At 37.5% G+C, this 15,091-nt stretch overlaps 1 protein-coding gene across 5 annotated transcripts in view; it reads left to right on the forward strand.

Moving 5' to 3' along the window:
- USP34 (ubiquitin specific peptidase 34) overlaps positions 1–15,091 on the forward strand; it is a 256,844-nt gene that overhangs the window by 86,687 nt on the left and 155,066 nt on the right. For 4 of the 5 annotated variants that reach the window (XM_047781997.1, XM_047782001.1, XM_047781996.1 and 1 more), the window contains exons 11-15: positions 8,917–9,042; positions 9,217–9,346; positions 9,980–10,015; positions 10,485–10,615; positions 11,969–12,582. In XM_047781997.1, coding sequence (XP_047637953.1) covers positions 8,917–9,042; positions 9,217–9,346; positions 9,980–10,015; positions 10,485–10,615; positions 11,969–12,582 — 1,037 coding nt within the window. The remainder of the gene's footprint in view (positions 1–8,916; positions 9,043–9,216; positions 9,347–9,979; positions 10,016–10,484; positions 10,616–11,968; positions 12,583–15,091) is intronic. The other variant, XM_047781998.1, reaches the window with a different exon arrangement.

The raw sequence follows: 15,091 nt of genomic DNA on the forward strand, positions 1-15,091 counted from the left end.
TCAATAAATTATGTTCTTAAATTTCTTGATATTTGCTAAACTCGTGGATGAAAAGTGATATCATTGATATTTTAAATTTGAATTTCTTTTTTATGAGTCAGGTTGAAAATCCTGTGTTTAATAGCCATTTTTGTTTCCTTTTCTGGAATATCTGTTTATATTCTTTGCCATTTATCAGTTGCTTTGTTTTCTTTTTTGCAGGAGAGCTTTATATATCAATGAAATTGGACTTTTGTCTGTTAATGAGTTATGACTGCATTCTATATTTTACATTCTACTTTGATGTCTTTTTGCTTTACTTAAGGTGGTTTTTGTCATTTAGTTTCAAGTTTATAGTTTCAAATTTAGGGTTGAATTTTTCGTGGCCCATGGCATTTGTGTTATGTTTTGCAGTGCCTTCATTTCAAGATGATAAGAAAATTCCCCATTAGTTTCTTTCTGTACAGGTTTTTTTCAATTTTATATTTTAATCTTTGATCCATTGGAATTTCTCATGGTTCAAGGTGTAATGTATATATCCAGAAATCCCCCCCTTCCCCCCGCCATTGTTTGGTTACATAGTTGTTCACATTCCATTCTGATTTGAGATACCAAACTGATTTGAGATACCAGTTTTATTTTGACTGGGCCAATTTGGACTTTGTCGGCTGACCTATTGATAATATCCAGCATGATCTAATAAACTTAGGGCCTTCTGCTGGCCACCTGATTTTGTAAATAGTTTTTGGCAGCATAACTTTGCCCATTCTTTTCCATATTGTCTTTGGCTGCTTCCGCTCTGCAATGGCAGAGAGTACAGAAAAAGTACATTTGTAACAGAGACCTTATAATCTGTAATCCTAGAGTATTTACTGTCTGGCCCATCAAAGAAAATTTACTGATTCCTTATTTTATACTAATGTCTTTTCTTTCTTCTCCTTGTGTCTAGGTAATATTTTTTAATATCTGTCAAGGCCAATTCTTTAGCCTTATATTTTTTTGTAAAGAAATTTCCCTTTCATTTCTTATTCCTTGTGAATTTAGCATTTACTTACTTTTTTTTGTTATAGTTATTAATTTGAGAAGTGAAGGTCTGTATTCTGTACAGAACATGATAAGCCATTTATTTTCTTTTGTATCATTCAGTATTTTAGTTATTCACATATAGATTTTATTTCATGGTAAGCTTATTCTTTTTTTGGGGGGGGCAACTTGTGGCATATGGAAGTTCCTGGGCCAGGGATCTAATCTGTGCCACAGCAGTGATCCAAGCTGCTGCAGTGACAATTCCGGAACCTTAACTTGCTATGCCACAGAACTCCATCTGTACATTTTTTGATTGGGTTGTTTTGGTTTTTTTTGTTATTGAGTTGTATGAGCTATTTGTATATTTTGGAAATTAAGCCCTTTTTGGTGGCATCATTTACAAATATTTTTTCCTGTTTTGTAGGTTGTCTTTTTGTTTTGTTGATGGTTTCCTTTATTGTGCAAAAGCTTATAAGATTGGTTAGATCCCATTTGTTTAGCTTTTATTTCTGTTGCCTTAGGAATCTCCACCTCTTAGAAATGAATTTCAAAAAATTGTGGATGTGTTTTAAAGTTACCATATCTCGCAAATCATTTTTCAAGCCTGCTAGCTCTTCTTCCATTATAGATATACCACATCTTGTAGTCCATTCATCTGTTGATGGACGTTTATGTTTCCATGTTTTCATGTTTTGGCTATTGTGAATGGTGCTGCTGGGAACACAGGGGTCCATGTGTCTTTTTGAATTATAGTTTTGTCTGGATATATTTCTAGAGCATGTGGTGATTCTCTGTTTAGTTTTCTGACGAATTTCCATACTTTTCCCATGGTGGTTGTATCAATTTACATTCCCAACAGTCTAGGAGGGCTCCCTTTTCTCTACACGCTCTCCAGCATTTGTTATTTGTAAACTTAAGTGATGATGGCCATTCTTACCACTGTGAGTTGCTACCTCATTGTAGTTTTGATTTTCATTTCTTTAGTAATTAGTGATCTTGAGCGTCTTTTCATGTTCCTACTGGCCGTTTTCTATGTCGTCTTTGGAGAAATGTCTATTTAGGTTTCTGCCCTTTTTTTTTTTTTTTCTTGTCTTTTGTCTTTTTTTTTTTGTTGTTGTTGTTGTTGCTATTTCTTGGGCCGCTCCCGCGGCATATGGAGGTTCCCAGGCCAGGCGTTGAATCGGAGCTGTAGCCACCGGCCTACGCCAGAGCCACAGCAACTCGGGACCCGAGCCGTGTTTGAAACCTATACCACAGCTCACGGCAACGCCGGATCGTTAACCCACTGATTAAGGGCAGGGACTGAACCCGCAACCTCATGGTTCCTAGTCGGACTCGTTAACCACTGCGCCACGACGCCACGACGGGAACTTCTCTGCCCATTTTTTGATTTGGTTGTTTGTTTTTTGTTTTATGTGGTGTTTGTGTATTTTGGAGATTAAGCCTTTGTCAGTTTCATCATTTACAATTATTTTCTCCCATTCTGTAGGTTGTCCTTTCATTATTTTTGTTTTCCTTTGTTGTGCAAAAGCTTGTAGATTTGATTAGGTCCCATTTGTTTATTTTTGTTTTTATTAGTATTGCCTTGGGAGATTGACCCAGAAACCATTTGTATGGTTTATGTTATGATTATATCACTTTATATTCTTGCCTCCTTTGTCAAGAATCTTTATGTAAAGATTTTAATTTTTTTCCATTATAGTTGATTTACAGTGTCCTGTCAATTTCTGCTGTACAGCAGAGTGACCCAGTCATATATACACTTTTTCTCACATTATCATCCATCATGTTCCATCACAAGTGATTAGGTATAGTTCCCTGTGTCCTTTGTCAAAGATTAATTCACTGTAGGGATGTGGGTTTATTTCTGGGCTTTCTATTCTGTTCCATTGATCCATGTGTCTGTGTTGATACCACACAGTTTTGATGACTGTAGCTTTGTAGTATTGTGTGAAGTCTGGAAGAGTTATGCCTCCTGCTTTTTTGTTTCCCTCAGGATTGCTTTGGCAATTCTGTGTCTTTTATGTTCCATATAAATTTTTGGATTATTCTATTTTTGTGAGAAATGTCATGATAGGGATCACATTAAATCTGTAGATTGTTTTGAATATATGGGCATTAATAATTCTTCCAGTCCAGGAAAATGGGATATCTTTGCTTTTCTTTGAATCCTCTTTAATTTCCTTGATTAATGTTTTGTAGTTCTCAGCGTATAAGTCTTTCACCTCCTTGGTCAGGTTTATTCCTAGGTATTTGTGTGTGTGATTTTTTAAAAAGTATTTTTTTTTAATATTCCTTTCTGATATTTCATTGTTAGTATGCAAAAATGCAGCTGGTTTCTGAATGTTAATCTTGTATCCTTCTCCTTTGCTGAGTTTTTTGATCAGGTGGAGTACTTTATGTGTGGAGTCCTCAGGTTTATCTATATGTAGTATCATGTCATCTGCGTATAGTGATAGTATTCCCTCTTGTCTTCCAGTCTGCATAGCTTTTCTTTCTTTTGTCTGATTGCTGTGGCTAGGATTTCCAATAGTGTATAGAATAAAAGTGGTGAGAGTGTGCATCCTTGTCTTGTTCCAGATTTTAGTAGGAAGGCTTTCAGCTTTTCTCCATTGAGTGTTCTGTTGACTGTGGGTTTGTCATAAGTGGCTTCTGTTATGTTGAGATACGTTCCCTCTGTACCCACTTTGGTTAGAATTTTTATCATGAGCGAATGCTAAATTTTGTTGAATGCTTTTTCTGAATTTATTGAGATGATCATGTGGTTTTTTACTTTTGTTAGCGTGATGTATTTATTTGCATATGTCAAACCATTCTTTTGAATTTGGATGAATTCCACTTGGTCATGTATGATCTTTTTTATGTGTTGTTGGATTCATTTTGCTAAAATTTTATTGAGAATTTTTGCATCTATTACTCAGAAATATTGTCCTGTAATTTTCTATTTTATTACATGCTCAGTTTTGTTTCTGGTGATCAGTCTTCACATTATATACTTCTTGATTCAGTTTTGGTGGGCTTTATGTTTCTAGAAGGTTGTTCATTTCTTGTAGGTTGTCAGATTTGTTGGCATATAATTGTTCATAGTATTCTCTTAGGTTTTTTGTATTTCTGCAGTATCAGTTGAGATTTCTTTTTCATTTCTTATTTTATTTGGGTTCTCTCTCTCTCTCTCTCTTTTTTTTTTTTAAATTTTGAATTTTCTTTGTCTTTCCAGGGCCTCACCATGGCATATGGAAGGAAGTTCCCAGGCTGGGGGTTGAATCGGAGCTGTAGCTCCCAGCCTATGCCACAGCAACAGCAACCAGCAACGTCACATCTGAGCCATGTCGGTGATCTACACCACAGCTCATGGCAACTCCAGATCCTTAACCCCCTGAGTGAGGGCAGGGATTGAACCCGCATCCTCATGGATGCTAGTCAGATTTGTTATCACTGATCCACAGTGGGAACTCCTGGGTTCTCTTTTCTTCCTGGTAATCCTTGTGAAAGGGTTGTCAATTTTGTTTACCCTTTCAAAGAACCAGCTCTTGGTTTTTTTGGGGTTTTTTTGTCTTTTGTTGTTGTTATTGTTGTTGTTGTTGCTATTTCTTGGGCCGCTCCCGTGGCATATGGAGGTTCCCAGGCTAGGGGTTAAATCGGAGCTGTAGCCACCGGCCTACGCCAGAGCCACAGCAACGCGGGATCCAAGCCGCGTCTGCAACCTACACCACAGCTCACGGCAACGCCGGATTGTTAACCCACTGAACAAGGGCAGGGACTGAACCCGCAACCTCATGGTTCCTAGTCGGATTCGTTAACCACTGCGCCACGACGGGAACTCCAGCTCTTGGTTTTAATGATTTTTTTTTTCCTATTGTTATTTCCCCAATACAACTGTTATTGTTTCAAATTGTTATTTCCCCAGTACAATTTTTTTCTACTGTACAGCATGGTGACCAAGTTACACATACATGTGTACATTTTTTTTTTCACATTATCATGCTGCATCGTTGCTAATCCATTCCAAAGGCAATAGTTTGCATCTATTAACCCCAAGCTCCCAATCCATCCCACTCCCTCCCCCCCGCCCCGGCAACCACAAGTCTATTCTCCAAGTCTATGAGGTTTTTTTTCCTGTGGAAAGGTTCATTCATGCCATGTATTAGATTCCAGATATAAATGGTATCATATGGTATTTGTCTTTCTCTTTCTGACTTATTCAGTATGAGAATCTATAGTTCCATCCATGTTGCTGCAAATGGCATTATTTTGTTCTTCTTTATGGCTGAGTAGTATTCCATTGTGTATATATACCACATCTTCCTAATCCAATCATGTGTCATGGACATTTGGGTTGCTTCCATGTCTTGGCTGTTGTGAATAGTGCTGCAACAAACATGCGGGTGCATGTGTCTTTTTCAAGGAAAGTTTTGTCTGGATATATGTCCAAGAGTAGGGTTGCTGGCTCATATGGTAGTTCTTTGTATAGTTTTCTAAGGTACCTCCATACTGTTTTCCATAGTGGTTGTACCAGCTTACTTCCCCCCCAGCAGTGCAGGAGGGTTCCCATTCATTTTAGTCATTCAGAAATTTGTTGACATCTCATATCTATTACTTATTTTAATCTATTACTGATTTTAATTTTCTCTTCTCATTCTAAAATAATGAGTCTCTTCTATGAAAGATGAGGAAATTCTCATCATTTTTCTTTTATTTTCCACTTTTCAGTTATGTTTTTTTTTTTGTCTTTTGTTGTTTTTGTTGTTGTTGTTGTTGCTATTTCTTGGGCCGCTCCCTCGGCATATGGAGGTTCCCAGGCTAGGGGTCGAATCGGAGCTGCAGCCACCGGCCTACGCCAGAGCCACAGCAACGTGGGATCCAAGCAGCGTCTGCAACCTACACCACAGCTCACGGCAACGCCGGATCGTTAACCCACTGAGCGAGGGCAGGGACCGAACCCGCAACCTCATGGTTTCTAGTCGGATTCGTTAACCACTGCGCCACAACAGGAACTCCCCTATTATGTTATTTATATTTTATAAAGTTGTGTAACTTTTAAGTTCTACATGATGATCATAATTTCCACAGTTGTTTTATATTAACTTTGTATTTAGGTATATGATTCACCACAAATCCTTTTTCCTCATTCCTGTTTCTATCATTCTCTATTCCATACTCTACGGTTACTTTTTGTTTGTTCTTGTGGATTTCACAGAGTAGGCTTTTGTTTTCCTTGTTGGTTTGTAAACTGGCCTGGACACAGAGGTCAGGGAAAGACCAAAGAAAGAGGCAGAGACCACTTCAGACTGGTGGATGGTAGGTTTAATAAACAAGGGATCTTAACTTAGGAGACTTGTCTTCAGTGGCTGCAAGATGAGTAGATCTCTGTACCCACCTGCCAAATCTTAGCAGTATATAAAAGAGGCCTTAATTGGGTTCAGGCGTATATACTGTCTAGATGGTCTCAACAGCACCTTAAGGTTATGTCCTTAAGGGAACAGCCGGAAGAGCATACATTCCAGTGACAGAGGAGGGAGTGAGGAGCCTCAAGTCACCCAGTTTCAGCTCAGAGGTCAGTTGGCAGTCATGTCGTCTTGATTTTCTCCTTCAACATCCCTGATGAGAAATTAATACATGTTTTATTCTGCGTTTCTACACACTTGAAATGTCTGTTTTCTTTGTACTTCAAGAATTTGGCTGAATGTAATATAATATACTAGAGCCACTCTTGTTTTCTGTCAAAACCGTATAGTATACATGAAGAATAGTTTTTTGTTTTTTGAACAAAAAATTTTATTTTTAATATTTTATGAAGATAAATACCTAATATATATTGTCATTTTTTTGTTGGGAGGATTTTTGTCATGTTGTTTTTAAAGTGTTCATTAATCCCATGAGGCGTTTTAAAAATTTGTTCTGAGTTTTTTGTTGATCTTTAACGAATATATTATTTTTTCTTCACTTTTTTTTTTTTTCTTTGGCTGTTTGGGGCCATACCCGCAGCATATGGAAATTCCCAGGCTAGGGGTTGAATCAGAGCTATAGCTGCCAGCCTGAGCAAGGGCAGGGATGGAACCCGCATCCTGTGGATACTAGTCAGATTCATTTCCACTGCACTACAAAGGAAACTCTTTATTCACATTTTTTATTGTACAAATAACAGCCAACATAATTAACCAAAATTTACCATTTTAACTATTTGTAAGTATACAGTTCAGTGGCATTAAATACATTCACAGTGTTTTTTAATCATCACTTACCTGTATTCAAACTGTGCTTTTATCTCCAACAAAAGGGCTATACCTGTTAAACAATAACTCTGCTTCCTTCCCTCCCCCCAGGGGACTTTAGTTTCCTCTGTTCTACATTGTGTCTCTGTGAATTTGCATATTCTAGGTATCTCATTTAATGGAGTCATATAGTATTTGTGTCTAGCTTATTTTACTAAACACCATTTTTTTCAAGGTCCATCCATGTTATAGCATATATTAAAATTTGCTTCCTTTTGTAATAAATATGTGTATGTGTAAGACATTTATTCATCAGTGGACATTTGAGTAGATTCTACCATTTAACTATTTATTATATTACTTCTGTGAACGTGGATACATAGATACATGTTTGTGTCTCTGATTTCAGTTTTTTTGTATATGTACCTTGGGGTAGAACTCCTGAGTCTTATGGTAAATCTAGGTTTAACTTTTTGAGAAACCCCAAACTTTTCCACAGCAATTGCAGCAATACAGATAGGTTCTAATTTTTTCACACTCTTGCCAATGCTTTTTACTTGTCTTTTAAAAAAAATTTAGCCATCTTAGTAGGTGTGAAGTTGTATATAATTGTGATTGCAATTTGCATTTATTTGCATTTCCTAATGACTAATGATATTGAGTAGCCTGTCATGTGCTTATTGGCCATTGTACATCTTTAGAGAAATGTTTATTCAAGTCCTTTGCCTATTTAATTGGGTTGTTTGCGGGGTTTTGTGAAGTTTTAGGAATACTTTATATAATCTGGATATACCCTGAAATTGGGTATTTCTGGCCTAGTTATATTTGTTGTTGTATCTTCATTTAGCAGTCAACTGCTTCATGGCTGTAAAAGACATTGTAATATTTAGCAATCATATGTTTATAAATGTTATATTTTCCCTCATATTTACATAATTCTGCTTAGTATAACAGGAGACTTGACTGGTTTATATTATGTAGACCTTGAGTATAAGAGGATTTCTGTTGTGTACTCTATTAAAATGAACATCTTATGAATACTTTCTAACCTCTTAATATGAGAAATACAATACAGTAGATCATTGGACAATATGGGGATTAGGAGCATTAGCCCTCCATGCTGTTGAAAATCCATGTATTAATTTTGTAGTCAGCCTTCCATATCTACTGGTCCGTATCTGTGGGTCATGGGGTATTATAGTACATATTTAGTGGGGAAAAAAGTCCACATGTAAGTGGTCCCACATAGGTCTAACCTATGTTCTTCAAGTGTCCACTGTACACTTAAAATTTTTTTGTTTGGTTTTCTCTCCTAAGTGTAATTTATCTTATTTGTAATTACCTACATTTAAATTCACTGTTTAACTTGTATTTGTGTTAATCATATGTAGCTAAGTTTAATTGGAATCCTTTTTATACCTGGATTCCAGAAACTGTATTTATTTTGGGCCTTCCTCCTGTAGTTAAAAGCATTTGTGGGTTTGCTTGGGTAAGATAAAGTTCTGTCTAAGTGGAGTTTTATTTTCACAGTTTTATGTACTGTGATTTATGATATTTGGTAATTAAAATTTTACCAATATATTAAAAAATATTAGTGTGATTACCACCTTCTTCACTTTTAAAGTATGTAACTTTTTTGATATCAGATTATTTATGCAGTGTAGTTATTTTTGACTATTGTTCTACTTTTATTTTCTAGTTGAAACATTGTAGTCGGTATATACATGACTTATTTCCTTCACTTATCAAGAATTTGGATCCAGTACCACTTAGACATCTTCTTAATCTGGTCTCAGCTCTTGAGCCAGGAGTTCATACTGAACAGGTAATTCAAAACATTCAGTTTGAGTTTGTTTTTTTGAAAGTTAAAATTTATTTGATTCAGATGAGTTAACTTGTAGTTTATTGTTGTTGACATTTCAGTTAGGCAAAAGGATATTATATCTGTTACAATGTTTCATAAAACCTCTAATTTCAACTTCTCTCTTTTTTTTTTAAGACACTGTACTTGGCATCGATGTTAATTAAAGCATTATGGAATAATGCACTAGCAGCTAAGGCCCAGCTATCTAAACAGAGTTCTTTTGCATCTTTGTTAAACACTAATCTTCCCATTGGAAATAAGAAAGGTTAGTAAAGTATAATGTATGTTGTCCAAAGTTTATAACTCAGATTTGAAGTGGTTTCTGCCACGTAATTTCAGTTCAATCTCAGTTTTGAAATGAGTTTGAATGGGAGCTATTGGTCTTATGAAAAGATTAATAAATTGGGGTTAGGTCATGTTTTGGTTTACTGTTCAAGTGATAGCAATAAAGTTCCGGTAGTTGTTGGTTCTTCTCTTAAAAAAAAAAAACAAAATTATTTCATAGGCGCTTTAGAGCTTGTGGTTAGAAGACAAATAATCAACAATGCTGTTTTAGAAATGGTTTTGAGAATAGAACATAATGATATCTTTCTGTTTTCTAAGTTTTCTGTCATTTCAGGTGTGTTTTGTGTGGTTTTTACATGTATAGCTTTACAAGGTTTTCTAAGACTTTAGCCAACTTTATCCCTGTCTTTGTCTCCTGACATCATATACTACTCCTTTCTTAGGCTTTTCTGTGCAGGCACCCACAGCTACTACAGCAAGTGGTGGGGACTGACACTATTGCAGATTTCCCTACCTATATCTTGTTGATTATATAATAAGAACAACTGATATGTGTCCCAAAGAAATTCAGTCACTTAGAGTATTTCTGTCCTGTTTTTCCCTTTTCCTTCAGAGGAAGAAGAGCTCAGAAGAGCTGCACCATCACCCTGTAAGTTGAGTTTTAGAAATATATGGCAAGATGACTTACAGTTTTATTTAATTATTTTTAAATGCCTTACATAAAACCTTTATTTTTCCTTCTGATTATGGATATGGAGGTGACAAACAAGCAGTATCCATTTGCTACAATCTAGTTTTATTTTGATGATCCTCTAGAATTAATTGATTTTATACAGCATACTTGTATCAGTCATAAAGTTCATTTTGTACAGGAGATGTAAACCCTTAACTAGTTATCTATCTCACCCTTTTTGTTTAAATCATTAGTTTCTTGACTTTTAATTGAAATCATATATATCCTCTAGAAATAAATGGCAAATGTTAACATATTTCTAGATTATATTTTTGGCTGCCTAGCATGAAGCTTTGGTATATCAAAGAATCAAAGGATTATGACATTCTGACAGATCCGTGTTAATACAAATTAAAAGTAAAAAGAAAAAATCATTTTAATACAGGGTCACCTGCAGCCAGTCCTCAAAGCAGTGATAACAGTGATACTCATCAAAGTGGAGGCAGTGACATTGAAATGGATGAGCAACTTATTAATAGAACCAAACATGTGCAACAGCGACTTTCAGATACAGAGGTATGAAAACACTTTTCCTCCCCCTTTTAAAGAGTGGATTTTTTTTTGTTTGTTTGTTTTTGGTCTTTTTAGGGCCTCACCTGCAGCATGTACAAGTTCCCAGGCTAGGGGTTGAATTGGAACTGTAGCTGCTGGCCTACACCAGAGCCACAGCAATGCCAGATCTGAGCCGTGTCTGTGACCTATACCACAGCTCATGGCAACACCGGTTCCTTAACCCACTGAGAAGGCCAGGGATCAAACCTGCATCCTCATGGATGCAAGTCAGATTCATTTCCATTGAGCTATGATGGGAACTCTGAGAGATTTTTTTGCTGTTGTGCCTGTGGTATTTGGAAGTTCCCAGGCCAGGGGTCAAACCTGTGCCATAGCAGTGACCCAGGCTGCTATAGTGACAATGCCAGACTTTAATCTGCTGCACTATAACAGGACTCCAGATGTTTTGATTTTTGATTTTGTGCCGTGTTTATTCTTTAAACTAGGGATATAAATAATGATCCCTGTTCAGGCTCCTCCTGTCTTTTTTCAACTTTTATTTATTATTATTTTAAAATTATTTATGTATTTATTTATTTATGGTCAAACACTCAGTATATGGAAGTTCCTGGGCTAGGGTTCAAATCTGAGCCACAGCTGCAACCTACACAGCCACAGAGATAATGCTAGATCCTTAACCCACTACACCACAGACAGAACTCCTTTATTTGGTATTTTTGGCCATAGTGTGCCCTTGACATACATAAGTTCCTGGGCCAGGGATCCAACCTGTGCCACATCAGTGACTCAAGCCACCTGACTAACAAGGCCAAAGGGTTTTTTTTTGTTGTTGTTTTGCTTTTTAGGGCCACACCCAAGGCACATGGAGGTTCCCAGGGTAGGGGTCTAATTGGAACTACAGCTGCCACAGCCACAGCAATGCCAGATCTGAGCCGTGTCTGTGACCTACACCATAGCTCACGGCAACACTGGATCCATAACTCACTGAGCGAGGCTAGGGATTGAACCTGAAACTTCATGGTTCCTAGTCAGATTTGTTTCCGCTGCGCCATGACAGGAACTCCGACAATGCCAAATTCTTTTTTTTTTTTAATTACTCAGTGAATTTATCACATCTGTAGTTGTACAATATTGCCATATTCTTAACCCAGTGAACCACCAGGAAATTCCTCTCCTATGTTTTTAGTATCATTGAGGTTCTTTACTTTGCTTTGACGTTTTAATTCCATTTTATGTTTTCCAAGGAAATGTGTCCAAACTGTGGCAGCCTTTTAAAAAAAGTACAGAGTGTTAATGCCATTTGCTTTTTTCTGATTAGTTTAAATATTTATTTAATCTCTTTGTTTCTAAATATAGGAGTCCATGCAGGGAAGTTCTGATGAAACTGCCAACAGTGGTGAAGATGGAAGCAGTGGTCCTGGTAGCAGTAGTGGACATAGTGACGGATCTAGCAATGAGGTGAATTCTAGCCATGCAAGCCAGTCAGCAGGGAGCCCTGGCAGTGAGGTACAGTCTGAAGACATTGCGGATATTGAAGCTCTTAAAGAAGAAGATGAAGATGATGATCATGGTCATAATCCTCCTAAAAGCAGTTGTGGTACAGATCTTCGGAACAGAAAGTTAGAAAGTCAAGCAGGCATTTGCTTAGGGGATTCCCAAGGCCCATCAGAAAGAAGTGTGACAAGCAATGGAACAGGAAAGGACTTGGTTTTTAACACTGAGTCCTTGCCATCAGTAGATAATCGAATACGAATGCTTGATGCCTGTTCACACTCTGAAGACCCAGAACATGATATTTCAGGGGAAATGAATGCTGCTCATATAGCACAAGCATCTCAGGAATCTTGTATTACACGCACTGGGGACTTTCTTGGGGAGACTATTGGGAATGAATTATTTAATTGTCGGCAGTTTATTGGTCCACAACATCACCACCACCACCACCATCACCATCATCACCACCATGATGGGTAAGTCTACTTAAAAAATAAACAACTTATATTTTAAGGGAGGTAATTATAGCCTGTATTTATTCAATTGCAGTATATTCTGGATCAGTGCTATCCAGTAAGAATATAATGTAAGCTACAAATGCATGCTCTAATATATAATTTTTAATTTTCTAATTGGCACATTCTAAAAAGCAAAATGAAACATAAAATTAATTTTAATCATAAATCAGTAATATCTCACATATATCCACATGCAGTCAGTGTAAACTTTTTTTTCTTTCCCTTTTTGTCTTTCTAGGGTCGTACCAATGGCATATGGAGGTTCCCAGGCTAGGGATCTAATCGGAGCTGTGGCCGCTGGTCTTCGCCACAGCCACAGCAATGCCAGATCTGAGCTGCAACTACTACCTACACCACAATTCACGGCAACGCCAGATCCTTAACTCACTGAGCAAGGCCAGGGATCGAACCTGCAACATCATGGTTCCTAGTCAGATTTGTTTCCGCTGTGCCACTATAGGAACTCCTAATCAGTGTAAACTTAATTAAACTATTTTTGTACTGTCTTTAATAATCTGTATATATTTTCTACTTACAGCACATCTCCATTTAGATTACCCACTTTTTCATGTGCAGCGGCCACAGGTGGCTAGTGGCTATTGTATTGGACAGTTGAGCTCCGTATAATAATTGGCTAAAAGTAAATATAAAATCTTGTGGAAGCTTCCATTAAAGTGTGAGCATGACACAACATTGTAAACAACTATTATAAAAAAAAATGAAAAACCAAAAAAAAAATCATCATGAAAAGGGAAATTTTATGAACATTTTATAATATTAGTAAGGACAAAGCCTCAGTATAAAGTCTTTTAATGATCTGTGGAGTATACCTATGGTGTTTAACAGTAGGTGATTCTGTCACTTAATAGTGTTTACAATGTTGGGCAAAGTACTCAATTTTACTTTCCATCATTTTCTTGTCTATAAAATAGGAACAGTAGTACCTGTCATGTGGGTTTATTTTGAGTATTTCATAGGTTAATGTCACTGGCATATAAGAACCTAATAAATATTAGCTGCCATTCATTATTACTGCCATTGCAAGTAGTAATAGTTCAGACAATGATGACATATAAATATGTGATTTATCAGTTTTTTTTCTTAGACCTTTTTGCCAGGCCTTTGGAAATTTTCACTGTGGTTGTTTGGGAGAACTGTATCTCCATTCATATTCCTACTTTATTTCCTTTGCCTTTTTTTTTTTTAAGATTTTTATGTTTTTATTATAGTAGATTTACAATGTTCTGCCAAATTCTGCTGTATAGCAGAGTGACCCAGTCTCTCACACACACACACACACACACACACACACACTTTTTCTCACATTATCTTCCATCATGTTGCATCACAAGTGACTAGATACGGAGTTCCCGTCATGGTGCAATGGTTAACGAATCCGACTAGGAACCATGAGGTTGCGGGTTCGGTCCCTGCCCTTGCTCAGTGGGTTAATGATCCGGCGTTGCCGTGAGCTGTGGTGTAGGTTGCAGACGTGGCTCGGATCCCGCGTTGCTGTGTCTCTGGCGTAGGCCGGTGGCTACAGCTCCGATTCGACCCCTAGCCTGGGAACCTCCATATGCCTCGGGAGCGGCCCAAGAAATAGCAACAATAACAACAACAACAACAACAAAAAGACAAAAAAAAAAACAAGTGACTAGATATAGTTCCCTGTGCTGTATAGCAGGATCTCATTGCTTATCCTCCTTTGCCTTTTTATTCTTATCATTAATTCATATGAGTTTAAGGCAGTGTTTCTCAGTCATGGCATTACTGACATTTTCGGCCAGGTAATTCTTTGTTTTGGATATGCAGCAATGTGAATGCTGCCCTGTGCATTGTAGAGTGGATGTTTAGCAGCATCCCCTAGCCTCTGTCCCTAGATACCAGAGACATGTCCCACGTTGTGATAATTAAAAACTGTCTCTAGACATTACCAAATATTCCCTTCAGCTATGGATTGAGAACCACTGGATTATGGTCTGAATTATAGATATGCACATTCAGGGTTCTCTCTAGGACATCTTAATACTGAAGCAGCTCGTTCATAGAGCTGAGGAGGGTAATAATTTCTGTTTGGCACATGGCACATTCCTTTTAGTCTTCGCATCAACCCTCTACCCATGCCCACACTCCTACTGACACCTGCCCTCTACCCAACAAGACTTAGTGATTTAGGGAGTTCCCATCATGGCGCAGTGGTTAACGAATCCGACTGGGAACCATGAGGTTGCTGGTTCGGTCCCTGCCCTTGCTCAGTGGGTTAACCATCTGGCGTTGCCATGAGCTGTGGTGTAGGTTGCAGATATGGCTCGGATCCCGCGTTGCCGTGGCTCTGGCGTAGGCCAGTGGCTACAGTTCAGATTGGACCCCTAGCCTGGGAACCTCCATATGCCGCGGGAGCGGCCCAAAGAAATGGCAAAAAGACAACCAAAAAAAAAAAAGACTTAGTGATTTAATTTTTTACATT

The sequence above is a fragment of the Phacochoerus africanus genome, chromosome 5 (assembly GCF_016906955.1).
Source record: "Phacochoerus africanus isolate WHEZ1 chromosome 5, ROS_Pafr_v1, whole genome shotgun sequence".
Classification (NCBI taxonomy): Eukaryota; Metazoa; Chordata; class Mammalia; order Artiodactyla; family Suidae; genus Phacochoerus; species Phacochoerus africanus.